General features: G+C 46.7%; 1 protein-coding gene across 4 annotated transcripts; it reads left to right on the forward strand.

Annotated features, from left to right (window-relative positions):
- Nucleotides 1–1,817: 1,817 nt before the first annotated feature.
- On the forward strand, nucleotides 1,818–17,173 carry per1b (period circadian clock 1b). 4 transcript variants are annotated; one of them, XM_055939054.1, is made up of 12 exons: nucleotides 1,818–1,986; nucleotides 7,964–9,481; nucleotides 9,649–10,231; nucleotides 10,591–11,018; nucleotides 11,306–11,571; nucleotides 11,731–11,831; nucleotides 12,839–12,997; nucleotides 13,381–13,668; nucleotides 13,798–14,621; nucleotides 14,750–14,912; nucleotides 15,134–15,492; nucleotides 15,646–17,173. In XM_055939054.1, the coding sequence occupies exons 2-12, from the start codon at nucleotides 8,705–8,707 to the stop codon at nucleotides 15,841–15,843; spliced, it is 4,146 nt and encodes a 1,381-aa protein (XP_055795029.1). In that variant the 5' UTR covers nucleotides 1,818–1,986; nucleotides 7,964–8,704; the 3' UTR covers nucleotides 15,844–17,173. The 4 variants fall into 4 exon arrangements, with proteins under 4 accessions (XP_055795029.1, XP_055795032.1, XP_055795030.1 ...); XM_055939055.1 differs by lacking the exon at nucleotides 1,818–1,986 and adding an exon at nucleotides 5,086–5,394; XM_055939056.1 differs by lacking the exon at nucleotides 1,818–1,986 and adding an exon at nucleotides 5,086–5,227.
- The last annotated feature ends 2,974 nt before the right edge of the window (nucleotides 17,174–20,147 follow it).

The following is a 20,147-nucleotide window of genomic DNA, read 5'->3' on the forward strand; positions in this document are numbered from 1 at the left end:
TTATGCTACTGTGTGCTTGTGCTGTGAAAAACTTAAACACACATTGAAAAGCTAGTTGGCTTCAGCTATTCAAACACAACAGAGGCATTGCAGTGCCACTCATAGTGCAGGTTATACCAAGAGATGCATGAATATGCAGGCTAAAGGGTTTGAGTGTAAATATGTTGGTCATATTGGATTCAGAATGAAATGTATTCAAAATAAAGATGTTTACATGTCATTTAACCTCCATCAAATGGTATTATAGCAGCCATATTGGATTTTGGACGCCATATTGGATTTCAGGCAAAATCCAGGGTGGCCGCAAAGATCATCAGTGGTGGACCCCTGACTAATTGCAAGAGTAGGGACTAAAGATAGAAAATCCTTCAAGGAACATTGGACCACCCCCCCCACACACACACACACCACAAAAAAAAAATGGTGTTTTGATGTCTGTCCCAACTTGTTTTCCTTAGAGCCGAATTAAAAAAGTCACAACATCAGGAGACGTGTAGCTATCCCTTTGTTTTCAACGAGCACAATACAGCACTGAATGAGAGGAAATTTGACTTGGCAAGTTTTCTATTAATCATCAGCTAACGAAAAGTAAAGCTTACATTCATCATAAGTATTCACAGGTCTATATTTCCTAGATGCATTAAGATATCCTAATGCTGTTCGTTTGTGTATGTTGGGTAGACAATTTAAAACTACTTGTAATTCCACATTTTAGCAATATCAGAGCTTGCAATGGGTTACATGTGACTCATCGCCCCTCAGCCAGACATTCTGCACTGTTTGAGTTTAGGGGGTGTGTCATATCTATCAATTTAACCACTTTTGCAGTAAACTATGTTTTTACAACCATCCATTTCATAAATGGGAGACATTAGAGATGTGGAAAAAAACTGGTTCTGTTTCGTTCTACCTCGGGTAGGAGTATTTAATAAATAAATAAAAACTTTTTTCTCAAATACTTTTTGAGGATTGACCACTAGCCTATATGTGAGTTGTATGTATCTAACCTATGTGCAAAGATCTAGTAATAGTTTATAATAGTCTACAAAATCATTGAAAAGTATTTGATGACCTCATATCAATGCCCCCACCCGATCAGGACATTGGGGCTATTCTGTAGAGTTCTAATTCACGGTCACATTTCGCACCGCCCTAGTTTTGAAGACTGTTTACCAGAAATACCATGTCTCTCTCAACCACCCAGCCAGCCGCGTGATTTTCGAGTTGGGTTGGGAGAATATTCATCGTCACCGTGCTAGTCTTGCAGAGGCACGTTGCTTTGTGCATGGACATCTTTCCAGCAGCTGCAAGTAATTGTATAGTGGCGCACGTGCAAAAAAAAGAAAGAGGTTAACAAATTACAATGACACTGTTTTTAACGTCCCAGTTTACTACTTCGTATGCGAAGCTTTGTCAGTAAATGATATATTACAGGATTGCATTCAACAGGATTAATAACAGTTGTGTTTTCTTTGTTGATGATGTTGTGTACACTGATTTTGAGACAGTTCGGTCCCTAGAAGTACAGTGAGGGCACTGGGCCGTCATTGTAAATAATAATTTGTTCTTAACCGACTTGCCTAGTTAAATAATGGTTACATTAAAAAAAAAAAAATCTACAAGTCTGTTTTTAGTTTCGGAGAGCATGCACGATGCAACGTGCGAGTTTAAGCACAGCAGAGTCCCGTGTGGCAAGCGCCGCTCTCCTCGACCAATGGGAACATTCCTGGGTGTAACTGGGCTGGGTATTTGCTAACTGAGAGCCAATGAGTTTGTTCAATAGAAATGACCATGGAACCGATACAGGGCACGTGTACCTATGCGTGTAGACTGACATGGGCGAAGCGAAATGTGTGCGGTACGACAGAACAGAAACGAAGCAGGGGAGAGAAGTCCACTATCTCTATGGTCCATACCTTTTGAATTAAGACATTACTTATTGACAAGGACTATTCGAGAACAATATCGAAACAAGAGAAATTAAAGGTAAGATTTATTTATATTTTTACAAAAACAGTATTTGCGCTTTGGGAGTGGTGTCTGAATAGAACGTCAACCAATGCCAACTAACGTTAGCTATGTCACTTTTTTTTCCGGTTTATTTACAGTTTTTGTAGATATATATAGTTAGTCGCACATTGTGTATGTGTTCTATGGCCCGTAAACGCATTAAACTGTTAGTCAACACCAGCTGTTTAGCAAGCATGTGACAAAGACATGTTGATTATTTAGTTGTATCTTTAAAAAAAAATGTATCTAAAGATCACCCGGCAGCTAACATGACCACGCTGACTCAAATGCATCCACCGGGCAATGAATGCTTTGCTGCTTTTGGCTCGTTCACTGTAACTTTGACTGGCCCAAAATAATAATAATGTTCTACCTAGTTACGCGTGGTGATAGGATCTATTCAAATGTGACGTATAACTTTATTGTAACTTTATCTTGTTACTTTATTACATTTTCACTTGCAAGATAGTTTACTGTAGCTATTCCTGAACATGCCAGCCAATCAGGTTTGGGAAGAGAGACAAGGGATTACAAGGGGAGAGGTGGAATATCAGATGCAGAATAGAGGGGGCTGTGTCTCGTTGATTTTTATTTTATTTAACTAGGCAAGTTAGTTAAGAACAAATTCTTATTTACAGTGACGGCCTACCAAAAGGCCTCCTGCGGGGACGGTGCCTGGGATTAAAAATAATAAAAAATACTCTAATTGTGGCCATAAAGACACATCAGAACAGATGAGGTTAAAAATAACACTCAGCACTTTGAAACAAACGACCTTTAACCTAACCCGAAATTTACTGGCCTGATTTGGTAAAAAGAGGACACCCAACCGAGATTAGGCTACACAGCACGATCGCTAGAGCAAGAGGGGGGGGACAGGGAGAGAGCCAATGACTCGTACACCGCTGTGACTCGGGAGTCAGCATATTTTTTATTTAACTAGGCAAATTAGTTAAGAACAAAATCTTTATTTACATAGACGGCCTGAACAAGGCCAACTGACTTGTTCAGGGGCATAACATAAAGACAGATTTTTACCTTGTCAGCTCGGGGACTCGATCTAGCAACCTTTCGGTTACTGGCCCAATGCTCTAACCACTAGGCTACCTGATATCTGTCTGAGAAAACAACATAATCCTTTAGAAACAGTGTCCTCGTTGCAAACGGCTCCAACAGCGTGCATTAAATGCCATCCACCTCTCCTGGTGAGAGAGTGAATGTGTTGATGGAGCTGGGCTGTAGATTTGATTAGAGCTTTGGATGTGTTTTCTAGACAGGTGGCCTCTTCTAACAAACGGCATGTTATCCTAGAGGAATAAGTTTGGTTTACCTCAGAGAGGTGTGTAATTCATTGGGCGTAAACAACAATGGTCCTTCTCAGTGTACCTGTTTTCTCACATTATTTTCTACACCAAACCAGTTGGTTCACATCCATTACTGCATTACACCCTGTGGTTGTTCCTTGCATGGCATCAACAAGTCACTGGTAGACAGTTAGCCACAAGTCTAACAAACCATGCTGGGAGATTAATTGGAAGTTTAGTAAGTGAGTTGCGTATCAGTGAAGTGACTGACTGGTGGAGAGGTTGAGGAAAACTTTCTAGATTGTAAAATTACGTTTCTTGTACTTGTTACATTCAGTTTCTCCAGTGTTAACCAGCTCCTTCAACTGTTTCACAACTGTAACGCCACTAATATCCTTTTACGGATCACGTCTTATCACAATAGTCATGTAAGTCCACCGATTTTGCTGTCAGGTCACACTGTAAGTGACCGTTTCTAAGGTAACTATGACCGTTTCTACGGTAACTATGACCGTTTCTACGGTAACTATGACCGTTTCTACGGTAACTATGACCGTTTCTACGGTAACTATGACCGCTTCTACGGTAACTATGACCGCTTCTACGGTAACTATGACCGCTTCTACGGTAACTATGACCGCTTCTACGGTAACTATGACCGTTTCTACGGTAACTTAACAGCTTCACAGGGGCTCTCAAGTAAATCATTTGATGCATGATATAGGCTCAAGTGGAAAAAGTCAGCCAATCAGTCTAATATGCAAATGTTTTGAGAATAAAACTTATTGGGAAATGGATTTGACAGTTTTCTCATGAGCTTGAACATTTGGGACATTTGACAGTTTCTTTTGAGCACTGTTCTCTAATGGTCATTGGATGGCTTTAGTTTGCTTGGGCATATTTCATTTACATGAAATGTCAGTGCTGATGAACCCATGTCTCGGTCAGCTTCGACTCCTACTGTTGATTGAAACGTATTGATTCAACGATTTGAAACGTACAGTCATGTCATCTCTTTTGGTGTCTGTTTTTAAATCCATTATTTAGTTTTAAGTATTTGATGACTCGTGGTTGTAATGCAGAGTCTACCAAAGCAGCAACACTCAGGTATAGCTTTAACGATAATGCCACGATGGTTACAATATCTACGGCTCCTGTAATTACTGTGTGATGGCACACAAAATTACACTCCCCTGCTGAAATGTATAGATTTAAAGTACTCATTAGTACTGGGTCATTCAAAGTCTTATACGTTGGCCTACTAAATATGGCTCAGACTGCGTCTTCAAATGGATTTTGCCGACGCTAAGAAATATTCGGCTCAGCCCTGATTTAATAGCCTATGCGTTGTATGTGACGTCTTCTCCTGGGCTGCATCTGGCCCATGAACGAGGTTAGTCTCCTAACGTTTGTGAGGGAGGGGTATGTAACCTGTTGTCACATTGTGACAATTTTGATGTAATATCAGGATTTTTCCATGTGGGAGCTCCATTTTTATTTTATTTTTAGGCCCTGCCGAAAAGAAACAAACTCACTTATTTTTAAGGCATCGTGTTTTTTCTCTCAATAAATGTTTATCACTACTGTGGGAAAGACATTTTTAAATTAGTCTTTTTTTTATGGACTCTTAGCAGGACATTAGGTTTTTCATCATAGTGGTACGGTCACTGTGCGAAACATGCACAGTACTAAGTTATCTGTCATTGGCTGGGCGCTCTGTCCAATGAGCAGCCTGTGAGGCTCGGGTAAAGCACAGCCGAGTACACGTGCATCATGTGTTTTGAACAGAGGAGCAGAAGGGAGCGATGACGGGCCACTAAAATCTCACTCCACACTGGGAGTTATATGCAAGGAACAGAATTTACAGACGCTCATAGAGACACCAACGGACCCGCCCGCCTCAACCTACAACCGTGAATATTTGTTCTTATTTACTGCTCACGCGATCGTGCCGAACTTAATTGTTTGAGCCATATGCCATGCCATCTTCTCTGCTACATCTTAGCAACATTAGTAGAAGATAACTATACACACGTTTCTGATTCATCGACGTGTGTCTGTAACACATCTGCACATTGTGGTAGGAATTTAATTTATTTGCAATCTCTAGATGTATTATAGTTAGAGTGATGCTCTGTGATGCATGCATTTCTCAATATGGGTCCATGTTTCCTTGATTTCAGATTCTGTACAAGAATCTAGGCTGTTTTACTGCTGTTAATGTAAAAAAAAAAAAAAAAAAACGAGGGGTAAAGTAACCAAAAAAAGATTGATTTAGAATCGGAAGAATATTTGAGGAATTAAAACCAAACATGTCCGGGCGGCTGGTGGGCACTTCAGTTCCTAATGGTTTATTACATAACCGGAATAGACCACGGTTGTAAATGCTTTTGTCAGGCTACAACTGTAAAACTAGGTCTGGATGGAAAGGGACAGTTATTTGAACAAAGCATGTGTGTTGACCTGGGTAGTTGTCTTCATCTGTAAACAGGAACTTGCCACTTATATTGAGAAATTGTATTTGTGGACACAATACAGCAATGTTGTTGTATTAGAGTGGCACAATGCCAACGTTTTCCCCGGTTCCCCACTGGCTTTCGGACTCTGACGCACTCCTTGTCGGATTTCCTGTCATTATTACACAGCTTTGAACAGTAAATATATTTTCTGCCAATATTTCTTCATTCAGAGAAAAGTTGTTTTTTTTTTTAGCTTGGATCCAGTTTGGAAAGACCACGGGAAATGCCAGGCACCGGTAGGTGCCCATAGTTAATATCATCCTAATAATACTGAGTTATTATGACCCTGTTAGGGTAGGTGAGTGGGGTATTGGGACTGCATGACTGGCTGTGGCTGCTTCAGATGTTGGGTCAGGAGGTGATCTGGATGGCTGTAACCTGAGAACAGTTACCCAGCCTGGGAAGTATGCATGGCTCCATCTCCCAGTTGAGGCACAGGATGTGTTGTGCTGTGTCATCCATAGGGTCTGTCTGCCACCCAGACCAACAGCTTTTTACATTTTTTTTTAAAATTTAACCTCTACCTAGGCAAGTCAGTTAAGAACAAATTCTCATTTACAGCCTACAGTGGGTTAACTACCTTGTTCAGGGGCAGAATGACAGATTTTTATCTTGTCAGCTCGGGGATTTGATCTAGCAACCTTTCGGTTACTGGCCCATCGCTCTAACCACTAGGCTTCTGCCCCATATGGTGACACAGGGTTTGGTCCAACATGACTATTGTAGACACCATCGGTAGACACTATCAAATTGGTATGAGTCGGTTCATTCAATCTACTTCCATTCACTTTATAAGATCATGTGTTTTACCGGTTTTACCGGTAATCCAAGGTGATGTTCTTGTTGTTTATCAAGTTTTTAATCACATCCGGCCTTGTCACTCAACACACGCGTTTACTCATTTAGGCTTATCCTTCCTGAGTCATCAGCTTCTTGCTGAGCCCCTTCACTCAGACTCCGCGACCTAAGACGGCTCTTCGGTGACCGCGCTCTGCTGGGTTTAAACCTGGCTGCTGTCGACACTGCCTGCGTCACACCAATTATAGGCCACCTGATGTTGGCCCGAAAGAGAAAGTGAGCGAGAGAAGAAATGGCAAATGTGTATCAGCATTGGGCTTCTAGTTCTGAGGATTTCTGGGATTTAAGGGAGAGGTTTCTGGGGAGTAACTAGAGGAACATTCCCTGCGTAGGGGACCGGCCTGCCAATGCTCCCGGTGAAGGACCATTCAGGAATAACCGCTGATCTTTATGGCACCAACCTTGGGATAGTGATGATCTTAGTTGAACAGACTAAGACTTTAACCTGTCCTGCAAGAGAATTAGGTTACCAATGACGATAGCTGAAATTACAAGTTGGCTGGCAGCAATTGAGATCTGTACCGGGGTGCAGATGGGAGTCTTTCTATTGTAAGCTAGAGGGAGGCCTGGTTTGCACCGGTTGTCTGGGAAATGGACCAACAGTTGGGTGCTGGTCACATGTGCGCACACAATCACACACACAGCCAGACTCATCCATGCTGGGCAGCTAGGAACCGGCTTAAACTGCATGCTGCTGACAGAGACTCTGGTGTAGTCGGGGACTGTTGTACCCACACAGATGGACAAATGGGGAGATGGACAGAAGGAAGCACAAAATGATTATAACATTTTAATAGAAAGGTATTGATAGATGTGGACACACACACACACACACACACACAGAGAGAGGTACACGTCAGCTGTCTGCAGTGCTGTCCTCTCATAGGTTTATTTGATATTCCCTTTGGCTTTCAACTGAAAAGGTGGCCTCCATTTGAGGTCCTGAAGCCTCTTCAGAGCCCCCTGGTACACCAAAGGAGCTTGGGTATATTGTTTTTTTATAGACACTATCAAAGATTTAAGGAGTTGCCGCTGTAAGTATTGACTAGGAGACCCCCTCACTATTTATATATAATCTCTCTCTCTGTAGGCCAAACCTCCCACAAAGCCCACTGTACTGCAGTTTGGACAAGGCAAGATAATATTGTACTGGTACAAAGCAGGTTGACAGAATGCATAGACCAGCTTCAATACATCAGACTAATCCGATCTCGAGAGAAAAGAAGTCCACACTATGAAGTCTAACCTGTTGTTTCTCCTTCTCCCCACCAGGTGGCCTGTAGCACAGAGAGTAACAGCCACACGGCCGAGAGAATAACAGCCACACGGCCCAGAGGGTAACAGCCACACGGCCCGGAGGGTAACAGCCACACGGCCCGGAGGGTAACAGCCACACGGCCCGGAGGGTAACAGCCACACGGCCCAGAGGGTAACAGCCACACGGCCCAGAGGGTAACAGCCACACGGCCCGGAGAATAACAGCCACACGGCCCGGAGAATAACAGCCACACGGCCCGGAGAATAACAGCCACACGGCCCGGAGAATAACAGCCACACGGCCCGGAGAATAACAGCCACACGGCCGAGAGCAGGCGAGACGCCAAGAGAGAAGTAGCGACCTGTTCTTTTCTGTTTCCCAGTCGTTTCTTGAGCGGAAGCAGCAGCGTCTCTCGATCAGTCCAGCTGTGAGAGTCACGTTGGTCTACTTAGTTAGCAGAATATTATCTCTCCCTTCTGCGGGTGGAAAACCGCGGGTGGATCCCTCACCCTTTAGCACTTGACCCGAGGGTCTCAGCAAAAACTAATATTATATTCTTTTTCAACATTTTCAGGAGAAACAATGTTTTCTCTTAGTGTTTTATCAACCAATCAACCAACCACGATACACAACTGCAGTCACGCTAGTCCCACCTAATCAACTGGAAAAGAAACATTTTCTATAATTATCTTACATTACACTTGGTGAGAGAGCTTTATCTCAACCAAGCCTAACCAGCCCCATCCTAACCTATTATGAGTTATGACGACTCAATCTCCGCCGCTGGCGATGACACTTGGGGACGAGTGGGAAGCGCCAATGAAGAAGAGGAGGCGGGAACAGGAGTGAGCTCCCCCCGCAGCAACAACAACCATGGCAGCCAATCGGGAACTTCGGACTTGGCAAATCGGGTGCGAGGATCCTCTCCAAGTGGATCCGGCTCCGGTGGCTCGTCTGGGGGGGACCAGAGGGGTCCCATCTCAGATGACGGGGACGCTTTATCCAGTGGGAACGACTCCGGCGAGAGGGAGTCGAGTGAGGGAGGGAGCGGGTCCAGGGGACATCAGTCCAGGAGTTCCCACTGCTCCTCCAGCCAGAAGGACTCGGGCATGATGCTGGAGAACACGGAGAGCAACAAGAGCTCTAACTCTCCGTCCCAGAGCCCGTCTCCCCCCAGCAGTTCCCTGGCCTACAGCCTGCTGTCAGCCAGCTCAGAGCAGGACCCTCCTTCCACCTCCGGCTGCAGCAGCAACGAGCAGCACCAGACGGCCCGCGTCCAGACCCAGAAGGAGATGCTGAAAGCCCTGAAGGAGCTCAAGGTCCGTCTACCGACCGAGTGCAAGGGCAAAGGTCGCTCCAGCACCCTGGACGCCCTCCAGTACGCCCTGAACTGTGTGAAGCAGGTGAGGGCCAACCAGGAGTACTATCACCAGTGGAGTGTGGAGGAGTGTCATGGCTGCAGCCTGGATCTGTCTGCGTATACCATTGAGGAGCTGGACAACATCGCCTCAGAGTACACCCTCAAAAATACAGTACGTCAACATCCTCCAAACAATGACTAAGCATTTCACACACGTATTTCAATTTCACGTTATTTTTGAAAGTACTTTTTTTTTTAATGCAGTTGACTCACACGGTACGCAAGCAATCATTCCTGACTCACACTCTTCCTCCCCCTTCTCTCTCCTCCTCCCTCCAGGACACCTTCTCCATGGCGGTGTCCTTCCTGACAGGCAAAGTGGTGTACATCTCCCCGGAGGGCTCATCCCTGCTGCGCTGCAAGCCAGAGAGGCTCCAGGGGGCCATCTTCTCCGAGCTGCTGGCTCCCCAAGACGTCAGCACCTTCTACAGCAGCACGGCCCCCTGCCGCCTGCCCGCCTGGGCCACCTACATGGCCTCTGTGTCCCCACCGACAGACTGCACCCAGGGGAAGTCCATGTTCTGTCGCATCAGTGCCGACCGGGCGCAGGGAGGCGAGATCAAATACTACCCCTTCCGCATGACCCCCTATCAGCTAACCCTGAGGGACTTAGACACGTCAGACCCCCAGCCCTGCTGCCTGCTCATCGCTGAGCGGGTCCAGTCTGGATACGAAGCTCCCAGGATCCCGGCTGACAAGCGGATCTTTTCCACCAGTCACACTCCCAGCTGTCTCTTCCAGGAAGTAGATGAAAGGGCTGTGCCGTTGTTAGGCTACCTTCCCCAGGACCTGGTGGGAAGCCCTGTACTCCTCTACCTCCACCCAGAGGACAGACCCATCATGGTGGCCATACATAGGAAGAGTAAGTACACCTTTTATTGTCTGTCTTCCTCCACATCTTTCAGTCTTATTTTACTATTTTATTCTCATTCTGTCTGAATCATGTCATCTCTCTCTCTCTCTTTTTCTGTCTCTTTCTGTCTCTCTCTTTTTCTCTCTTTCTGTCTCTCTCTCTTTCTGTCTCTCTCTGTCTCTCTGTCTCTCTCTTTTTCTCTCTCTTTCTGTCTCTCTCTTTCTCTCTCTCTCTCTGTCTCTCTCTCTTTTTCTGTCTCTTTCTTTCTCTCTCTCTCTCTTTCTGTCTCTCTCTGTCACTCTCTCTCGCTCTCTTTCTGTAAAGCTTAGTGTTCTTCCATTCTAACCTCTTTTCCTTCCGTCTTCCAGTCCTCCAGTCTGCAGGCCAGCCCTTCGACAGCTCTCCCATGAGGATGTGTGCCCGCAGTGGGGAGTACGTGACCATCGACACTAGCTGGTCCTCCTTCATCAACCCCTGGAGCAGGAAGGTGGCCTTCATCGTAGGCCGCCACAAAGTCCGAACCAGCCCCTTGACCGAGGACGTGTTCACCCCTCTGCGGGGCTGCGAGGGCCGCCCCATGGCCCCGGAGATCGTGCAGCTGAGCGAGCAAATCCACCGTCTCCTGGTGCAGCCGGTCCACAGCGGAGGGTCGCAGGGCTACAGCAGCCTGGCTTCAAATGGATCCTGGTCCCACGAACAGCAGTACCGACGCACGGCCTCCTCCTCCGCCTCTGACAGCAAGTCCACCAACGCCATGGAGGCCATGGAGGCAGCCGTGGTCGCTCTGCACAAACCGGTGAGTGGAATGAAGACACTCTAAAAGCCTATACACACACGCACGCAGAGGTCTTCATATTTTACATGTTAGTCATTTAGCAGACTCTTCTTCAGAGGGACTTATAGACTTAATTACAGTTAAGTGCCTTGCTCAAGGCTACATCAAAAGATTGTTTACCTAGTTGGCTCAGGGATTCAAACCAGCAACCTTTTGGTTACTGGCCCAATGTTCTTAACCGATAGGCTACCTACCACCCTATATATTCACACACTGACTTTATGGTCATTGTGCTGTTGTTCACCCAGATGACGTTCCAGCAGATCTGTAAGGACGTGCACATGGTCAAGACCAGCGGGCAGCAGGTCTTTATCGACTCTCGCAACCGAGCCCTGTCCCGGAGACACGCTGTCACAGCGCTCCGAGCCATTGGAGAAGTGGAGCCCGTCAAGAGTCTGATCCCGGAGGTGGCGTGTCCACCCAAAACCCCGGTGTTCAACACCCAGCTGATGAAGGAGGAGCCTCCCAGTGCCTACAGCTACCAACAGATTAACTGTCTGGACAGCATCATTAGGTATGTACTGGTGGGAATACTGCTGGATTTAATAGTCATTTTACTGGGAACAGTGGTGGTTTTGATAGTGATTCAATTTATGGTTTGAATCCTAAATTGAAATCAAGTGCACTTCATAAAATGAACCAAATGGACTTACGTTGTCACTTCCCCTCCCAGGTTCTTGGACGGCTGTAACGTTCCCAACACGGTTAAGAGGAAGTTTGGCACGTCCACATCGGACGAAGACAAACAGAAGGAAACCGCTGGGAATGCAAAAGGTACATTCACCCTACATCCTGTTAGATAGACCCTGTACAGCAGGTTACCCTACATCCTGTTAGATAGAGGCTGTACACCAGGTTACCCTACATCCTGTTAGATAGTCTCTGTACACCAGGTTACCCTACATCCTGTTAGATAGTCTCTGTACACCAGGTTACCCTACATCCTGTTAGATAGTCTCTGTACACCAGGTTACCCTACATCCTGTTAGATAGTCTCTGTACACCAGGTTACCCTACATCCTGTTAGATAGTCTCTGTACACCAGGTTACCCTACAGCCCCTGTTAGATAGAGGCTGTACACCAGGTTACCCTACATCCTGTTAGATAGTCTCTGTACACCAGGTTACCCTACATCCTGTTAGATAGTCTCTGTACACCAGGTTACCCTACATCCTGTTAGATAGAGGCTGTACACCAGGTTACCCTACATCCTGTTAGATAGTCTCTGTACACCAGGTTACCCTACAGCCCCTGTTAGATAGAGGCTGTACACCAGGTTACCCTACATCCTGTTAGATAGAGGCTGTACACCAGGTTACCCTACATCCTGTTAGATAGAGGCTGTACAGCAGGTTACCCTACATCCTGTTAGATAGAGGCTGTACACCAGGTTACCCTACATCCTGTTAGATAGTCTCTGTACACCAGGTTACCCTACATCCTGTTAGATAGTCTCTGTACACCAGGTTACCCTACATCCTGTTAGATAGTCTCTGTACACCAGGTTACCCTACAGCTATATTAGACTTGGACTAGACCACTGGTCACTGCAGTCCACAGACACCACAGGAGAAACGGGACACACGAGTGTGAAAGAGAGTGAGCGAGGGCGAGGGCGAGAGCGAGGGGACTCTTAATGAGAACTTTGTCTGTTCTATAAAAGGCCTGCTTGTTGTGACACGCTGAACTGGGGGCTGGGTTTTACCACGAGAGCAATCCGTACGATTGACTCACCTAGGCCTGTCCGTTCGTCTGTCTGTGTGTGTGTTGGGTGCTACAGGTGATCCAGCTACTACAGTCACCCTGGTTGGGGACTCAGCGGGGGTACACCCCCTGGCCATGCACAGCCACAAGGCGAAGAGTGTAGCCTCAGTCACCTCTCAGTGCAGCTTCAGCAGTACCATCGTCCACGTGGGAGACAAGAAGCTCCCCGAGTCAGGTGGGAAAGACAACATGGCCGCCACGCTTGTCTCCTGGCCCGTAGTAGTGGTCTGTCACGGGAGTCTGTCTCCTATACCACTCCTTTTAAACTAGTGGTCTGTCACGGGAGTCTCTCTGCCACCGGTGTCTGTCCGTGGAAACTCTCAGTTACTTGATAGTAACTCATAGTTGCTTGTCGTTGCTCTGTTTTGTCTCTTGTGGTTATTTTTTTCCGTCTATCTCTCACCCCATCTAGTTTCTTATAGCTTGTTTGTTTCTCTCTCCATGACCTTTTCTTTCTCTCTCAAGCCGCCGAGTCCAGCCTTTCCTCTTCTCAGTGTTTTTCTGAAACTGTCTATAACGTTTCCTCCTTCTCTGTCTCCTCTCTTCTCTCCTACACAGACGTTGTCATGGAAGATGCTCCTCCCACTCCTATGCCAGCCACTCCCACCACGACCAAATCTCCACCGACCGCCATCATTGCCCCTCCCCCGCCCAGAACGACCTCTCCACCCAGCCGGAGAGGAAGTGGCCTGACCAAAGGCTTGACCAAGGAGGTGCTCTCTGCTCACACACAGCAGGAGGAGCAAGCCTTCCTCTGTCGCTTCAGTGACCTGAGCCAGCTGAGGGTGATTGAGCCAGCCTCGGCCCTGCGCTGCCCGCTCCCCAACAGCAACCCCCGTCGCAGAGGTACAAATGCATTTCTCAACAACACTCTTTCCATCAACTAGATTTTTAACTCGGGCCACCTATCCAACTGCACTGAAATCCACACTTCACTGTTCTGTTAACTTATGCATCTCTCTCTCGCTCTCTCAGGAGCGTGTTCCCCTGACTACCATGCAGCTGGAGGCAGCAGTGGCCGCCGTGGAGCCAAGAGGCTGAAGCAGCAGGAGTCCTCAGAACAGAGGGGCCCTCTGGCTTTGGGCCTGACCGGACCCGTCGGGGGCCCCAACGTCGTCCCCATGAACTCCCCCCCCAGCTCCACCTACACCCTCCCAATGATGCCCCTGGGGCCTCCCACAACATCCTCCTGGCCCGCCTCCGTAGGATCCCAGGCCAGCCTGCCCTCTGTGCCCTACCCCTCGGGTACGCTCCCCCTCTACCCCATCTACCCTCCCCTCTCCCAGCCCATACAGAACCAGATGGTGCCTCCTATGATGGCCCTGGTGCTGCCCAACTACATGTTCCCACAGCTCAACCCCAACCTCCCCCAGATGGTCACAGCCATGAACACAATGGGAAGCCCCATGCCCCAGCCGGGTGCCGCCACGGTTTCCCCCGGCCCACAGCAATTCTTCAACCCCAACGCTGGTTTCCCCTTCCCCGGTACCAGCGTCATGCCATGCCCCATGCCTACGATGCCCTCGCTCATGCAAACTGCCATGCCTATTCAGACCCAACGGCCAGCCTCTGGGTCCAGCACCCCCCAGTCATGTAGTCAAGTACCAGTGGGCCAGGAGGGTGCAGAGTCGCCCCTCTTCCACTCTCGCTGCTCCTCCCCCCTCAACCTGCTGCAGCTTGTGGAGGAGTCGCCTAGCAACCGGCCGGAGGTCGCCACAGCGCCGGCTGCTTCCGCGCTACAGGCCACGATCCCCGCACAAGGGACTCGGGGGAGATCGGCAGATGACTCCAAGGAGAACGTGAGTTGAAAAGATGTCATCTCTAAATGTACATTATTCATTATAGTTTGAACTCAATACGTCTAGCTAAGGTATTATAACTCATATCTCTCTCCTTCGTCTCTCTCTCTCTCTCTCTCTCTCTTTAGGCCAATGATTCCAACCAGGATGGTGAATCCACCCCCAGTGACATACTGGACCTGCTCTTGCAAGAGGACTCTCGCTCAGGCACCGGCTCCACGTCCTCTGGGTCGGGTTCTGACTGCTTGGGCACTGTGTCCAACGGCTGCAGCTCCTCAGGCAGTGGAACTAGTGAGTAACCCCTCAATACTGCCTGACATGGCAAATGGAACAGAACATGTTGACATTCTGTTGTTGCCTACATCGCTAGGTAAATGTCACCTAGAATCTTCTAGCTGTCACTCAAACATAAAGTGGGAATACCCCAATCACTAGGAAAATACTGATCACACTAAAAACTCCAGCCGGTTCAGGTCTGACCTATAACAACTTCTTCTGTCGTCTTCTCCCAGGTCGCAGTCGCAGTAGCCACACCAGCAAGTACTTTGGCAGCATCGACTCGTCAGAGAACGACCACTCCCGCAAGCAGCCAGCAGGTGGCAGCAGAGCAGGAGGCGACGGGGAGGAGCAGTTGATTAAGTGTGTCCTGCAGGATCCTATCTGGCTCCTCATGGCCAACACTGACCACAAGGTTATGATGACCTACCAGCTGCCGACCAAGGACAGGGAGACGGTGCTGCGGCAGGACCGCGAGGCCCTACGGGCCATGCACAAACGCCAGCCCCGCTTCACTGAGGACCAGAAGAGAGAACTGAGCCAGGTCCACCCCTGGATACGTACCGGGCGCCTGCCACGCGCCATCAACGTCTCGGTAAGCACCCCTCCCCTCTCGTACAAACGTAACTTTATTTATTTTGTTTTATGTGAACATAGACCTACACCCATATGACCTGTTTCATCCACAAGTGATCATACAGGAAGTGTTTTGGCTGTCAGCTAACCCTTCTCTACACCTCCCTCTCAGGCATGTATGGGGTGCAAGTCTTCCCCCTTACCAGAGAGCACCATGGACCAGGGAGGAGAGGCTCACAGAGAAGAGAGGCATGCGGCGCACTCTGAAACACAAGGCAACGACCAGGAAATGACAACAGAAGAGCAGGAAGTGACCTGGCCAACGGAGGAGGAGAAAGCAAGGGCTGCCGAATCCGAAATGACCCACTGAAAGGTTGAGAAGGGATCAAGAACACTTGATTGTGAGTTTTTCTTCCGGCTGACAGACGCCACGCTAAGAGATGCAAATTCCAGGCCTAAATGTCCCGACGCTAATCCGAGAGAATCAAGACTTTGATCACAGGCGGTTGCGGGTAATCGAAGTGCATTCTTTTTCTATTAGCTGGGACTGCTGCCATGTCAGTGTCCCTATTGGCTGGCGGTCAAATCGATTGGGACTCTGGGTCCAATCGGTCAGTCCGCTTTGTGTGTTCCATCACCAGTATGACAGTGGTTGTGAGAGAGACTGTCGACATGACAGAAAGCCTTGAAAGCATGGGGGACACAGCACACTGTTAAAATCAGTGTACCATTGGATTGTACACACCAATATATATTTTTCCTTGTGTATTTATTGAACATGTTAATTTAATAAGAAACACTAAGGTGTGAATGTGTTACAAAATGGCCACTTTATTTCACAGCACGTCTACTCCCGTTTTGGGATAGAATGGTTTCTCCTGTACAGTTCTAGTTCCTGTTGGGAGGATTCATTTCACAGGGAGAGAGGGGGACCCCTTGGTTATTTTTCTCTGTTGGGAGCTTTTTTCTGATAACCCGGGATTGTTGTAAATTGTTTTGTTTTCTGCATATATTTTTTTCCACTTAAAACAAATGCTTGTTATACGAGTCAGTTAAGACCACATTTACACAGGCAGGTTTACTTTATTTTGTAAGCAGTATGTATATTTTATATCACTGTAAATTCTGTTCTGAGAAGAAATTGTCTTGTGTTTGGTCAAAAACAAAATATTTATGAAAATCAAAGTACCCTCTGATCTCAGGGGAGTCGATGTGGCTGTTTCTGTGGTAACACAATCGAATGTGGTGTCACTCTGGACAACGGGGTGACGGTTGAACATGTGGGACCGCTGTACCCATTCCTGATTTGCTGGGCATTATGGTCACCCTGCAGTGAAACCGGTCCATAAAACTTTGCTGCAAACATATTTTCCTATGAAAACAGTCCAGGATACTGAACAAGGTAAAAAAAAAACTTCCAGCTTCCATAGCAACAAAGAGAACAGACTTTTGATTGGAGGCATCCATCACAAGGATTCTGGAATACTGAAAACCAGATTGGCAATGTTCTGATGGGTTTGAAAGGACTTTAAACAACACAGTAGAACATTGTTCAGCTCTTAAGAGTTTTTAGAGACTATCGTTGTTTGACTGTCTCGCCTCTCTGTGGCACTGTACTAGTGATATGATATTCAAGCTTAATTTCCTAATATTTTGTATTAAAAAAAAAAAGTTAATAAATGAAATGATATCCAATGTTTCATGACTTTGTCTTCTTCTGTAGTGCACCTGACTCAGGGAATGTAGCCTGTTAACCCATACTGAATGTACAGTTTCTTTAGATAAGGTATTTAAAACCCAGTTTCAACATCTGACAGCAACAAGCTAGTACTATATAAATGTATTTGTATCATTTTTTTTTTTTAAATTTTGCTCATCGTTATGGAGGTTGTCTGAGGACTACGTGCTCAGGGCCAGGGACAGCCATATCCTGAGAGGGCCACAGGAGGCTGCTGATGGGAGAAAGATTCATAATGATGGCCAGGAATGGACCAAATGGAATGATACCATTCCACTCCTGTCATTAACACGAGCCCGTTCTCCCCAATTAAGGTGCCACCAGCTTCCTGTGGTGTGAGCGCTGCGACTGGTAGGGGGACTTTAGTAGGTGGACTTTAGTAGGTGGACTTTAGTAGGTGGACTTTAGTAGGTGGGGTTTAGTAGGGGGACTTTAGTAGGTGGGGTTTAGTAGGGGGACTTTAGTAGGTGGGGTTTAGTAGGGGGACTTTAGTAGGTGGGGTTTAGTAGGGGGACTTTAGTAGGTGGGGTTTAGTAGGGGGACTTTAGTAGGGGGACTTTAGTAGGTGGGGTTTAGTAGGGGACTTTAGTAGGGGACTTTAGTAGGTGGGGTTTAGTAGGGGGACTTTAGTAAGGGTTCCCATCCCCCCTAGAGTAGAGGTTTATCTGGACTGGCCTCATACACATTCACTGAGCCTTTTTTTCTGGGGTTTGATAACTCTGTCCCATAGATTAGCTACCTGAGTCCACGTGTTTTTTTTTTAAGTCAGGTGACGCCACTCTTATGCAACGCTTGTCCCTCAGCCTCGCTGCAGATTAATTTAGAGATAACTAACGTAAGACATAGCATCCACGTGGAACACTTGAGACATTCCTATTCAAAAACAGCTGTGTGATATTTAAGTGATGATGCCCCCGAAAGCCGGTGTTTGGAGGATATATTGGCATGGCGTTGAGGGGCGGCAAACCGTGCCAATATATCCTCAAAACACCGGCTTCCAGGGCATTATCACTTTTATACAACGGGTTACCAACATATTCAGATAATGATTTACATATTTTAATTAAAAACATTTTGATGAATTCATTCATACTATTTGATCCTTCCACAAGATATATAGTGCATTCGGAAAGTATTCAGACCCCTTGACTTTTTCCATATTTTGTTACATTACAGCCTTATTCTAAAATTGATTAAATTGTTTTTCCCCCTTCATACATCTATATACAATACCCCATAATGACAAAGCAAAAACATGTTTTTAGACATTCTTGCAAATTTTTTAAAATTAAAAACTGAAATATGTTTACATAAGTATTCAGACCCTTTACTCAGTACTTTGTTGAAGCACCTTTGGCAGTGATTACAGCCTCGAGTCTTCTTGGGTATGACGATACAAGCTTGGCACACCTGTCTTTGCTGCGTTTTTCCCGTCCTTCTCTGCAGATCCTCTCAAGCTCTGTCAGGTTGGATGGGGAGCGTCGCTGCACAGCATTTTCAGGTCTCTCCAGAGATCGGTTCAAGTCGGGGCTCTGGCTGGGCCTCTCAAGGACATTCAAAGACTTGTCCCAAAGCCACTCATTCATTGTCTTGGCTGTGTGCTTATGGTTGTTATCCAGTTGGAAGGTGAACCTTCGCCCCAGTCTGAGGTACGGAGTGCTCTGGAGCAGGTTCTCATCAAGGATTGTACTTTGCTCTGTTCATCTTTCCCTCGATCCTGACTAGTCTCTCTGTCCCTGCTGCTTTAAAACATCCCCACAGCATGATGCTGTCACCACCATGCTTCACTGTAGGGAGGGTGCCAGGTTTCCTCCAGACGTGACGCTTTGCATTCAGGCCAAAGAGTTCAATCTTGGTTTCATCAGACCAGAGAATCTTGTTTCTCATGGTCCGAGAGTCTTTAGGTTCCTTATGGTAAACTCCAAGCAGTCTGTCATGTGCCTTTTAATGAGGAGTGGCTTCCATCTGGCCACTCTACCATAAAGGCGTTATTGGGGGAGTGAGGCAGAGATGGTTGTCCTCCTGGAAGGTTCTCCCATCTCCACAGAGGAACTCTAGAGCTCTGTCCGAGTGACCATCAGGTTCTTGGTCACCTCCCTGACCAAGGCCCTTCTCCCCCGATTGCTCAGTTTTCTTGGGGACCTTCAATGCTGCAGACATTTTTTGGTACCCTTCCCCAGATCTGTGCCTCGACACAATTCTGTCTCGGAGCTCTACGGACAATTCCTTCAACCTCATGGCTTGGTTTTTGCTCTGACGTGCACTGTCAACTATGGGACATTATATAGACAGGTGTATGCTTTTCCAAATCATGTCCAATCAATTGAATTTACCACAGGTGGACTCCAATCAAGTTGTAGAAACATCTCCAAGATGATCAATAGAAACAGGATGCACCTGAGCTCAATTTCGAGTCTCATAGCAAAGGGTCTGAATAGTTATGTAAATCAGGTATTTCTGTTTTTTATTTTTATAAATTAACAACAAATACTAAAAACCTGTTTTCGCTTTGTCATTATAGGGTATTGTTTGTAGATTGAAGGGGGGGGGGGGGGTTTCATCCTTTTTAGAAAAAGGCTGTAACGTAACAAAAGGGGGAAGGGGTCTGAATACTTTCCAAATGTACTGTAGTCCTGACACAAATCTAGGGTTCCTACCCAAGAAGGGCTGGTTTTTCGTTCGTCAGAGACGCGACCCAGTCATTCAGTCTTTCTGTTCTGTATCTATGGACGCGACCCAGTCGTTCATTCTAAATGTTCTGTATCTATGGACGCGACCCAGTCGTTCATTCTAAATGTTCTGTATCTATGGACGCGACCCAGTCATTCATTCTAAATGTTCTGTATCTATGGACGCGACCCAGTTGTTCATTCTAAATGTTCTGTATCTATGGACGCGACCCAGTCGTTCATTCTAAATGTTCTGTATCTATGGAC

This window comes from Salvelinus fontinalis, chromosome 11 (assembly GCF_029448725.1).
Source record: "Salvelinus fontinalis isolate EN_2023a chromosome 11, ASM2944872v1, whole genome shotgun sequence".
Lineage (NCBI taxonomy): Eukaryota > Metazoa > Chordata > Actinopteri > Salmoniformes > Salmonidae > Salvelinus > Salvelinus fontinalis.

Bases quoted from the DNA above. Each gene is read 5' to 3' on its own strand.
- per1b (XM_055939054.1), top strand. From the start codon at position 8,705: ATGAGTTATGACGACTCAATCTCCGCCGCTGGCGATGACACTTGGGGA. The intron at 9,482-9,648 runs GTACGTCAACAT...TCCTCCCTCCAG, and splicing joins AGTACACCCTCAAAAATACA to GACACCTTCTCCATGGCGGT. The intron at 11,019-11,305 runs GTGAGTGGAATG...TTGTTCACCCAG, and splicing joins TGGTCGCTCTGCACAAACCG to ATGACGTTCCAGCAGATCTG.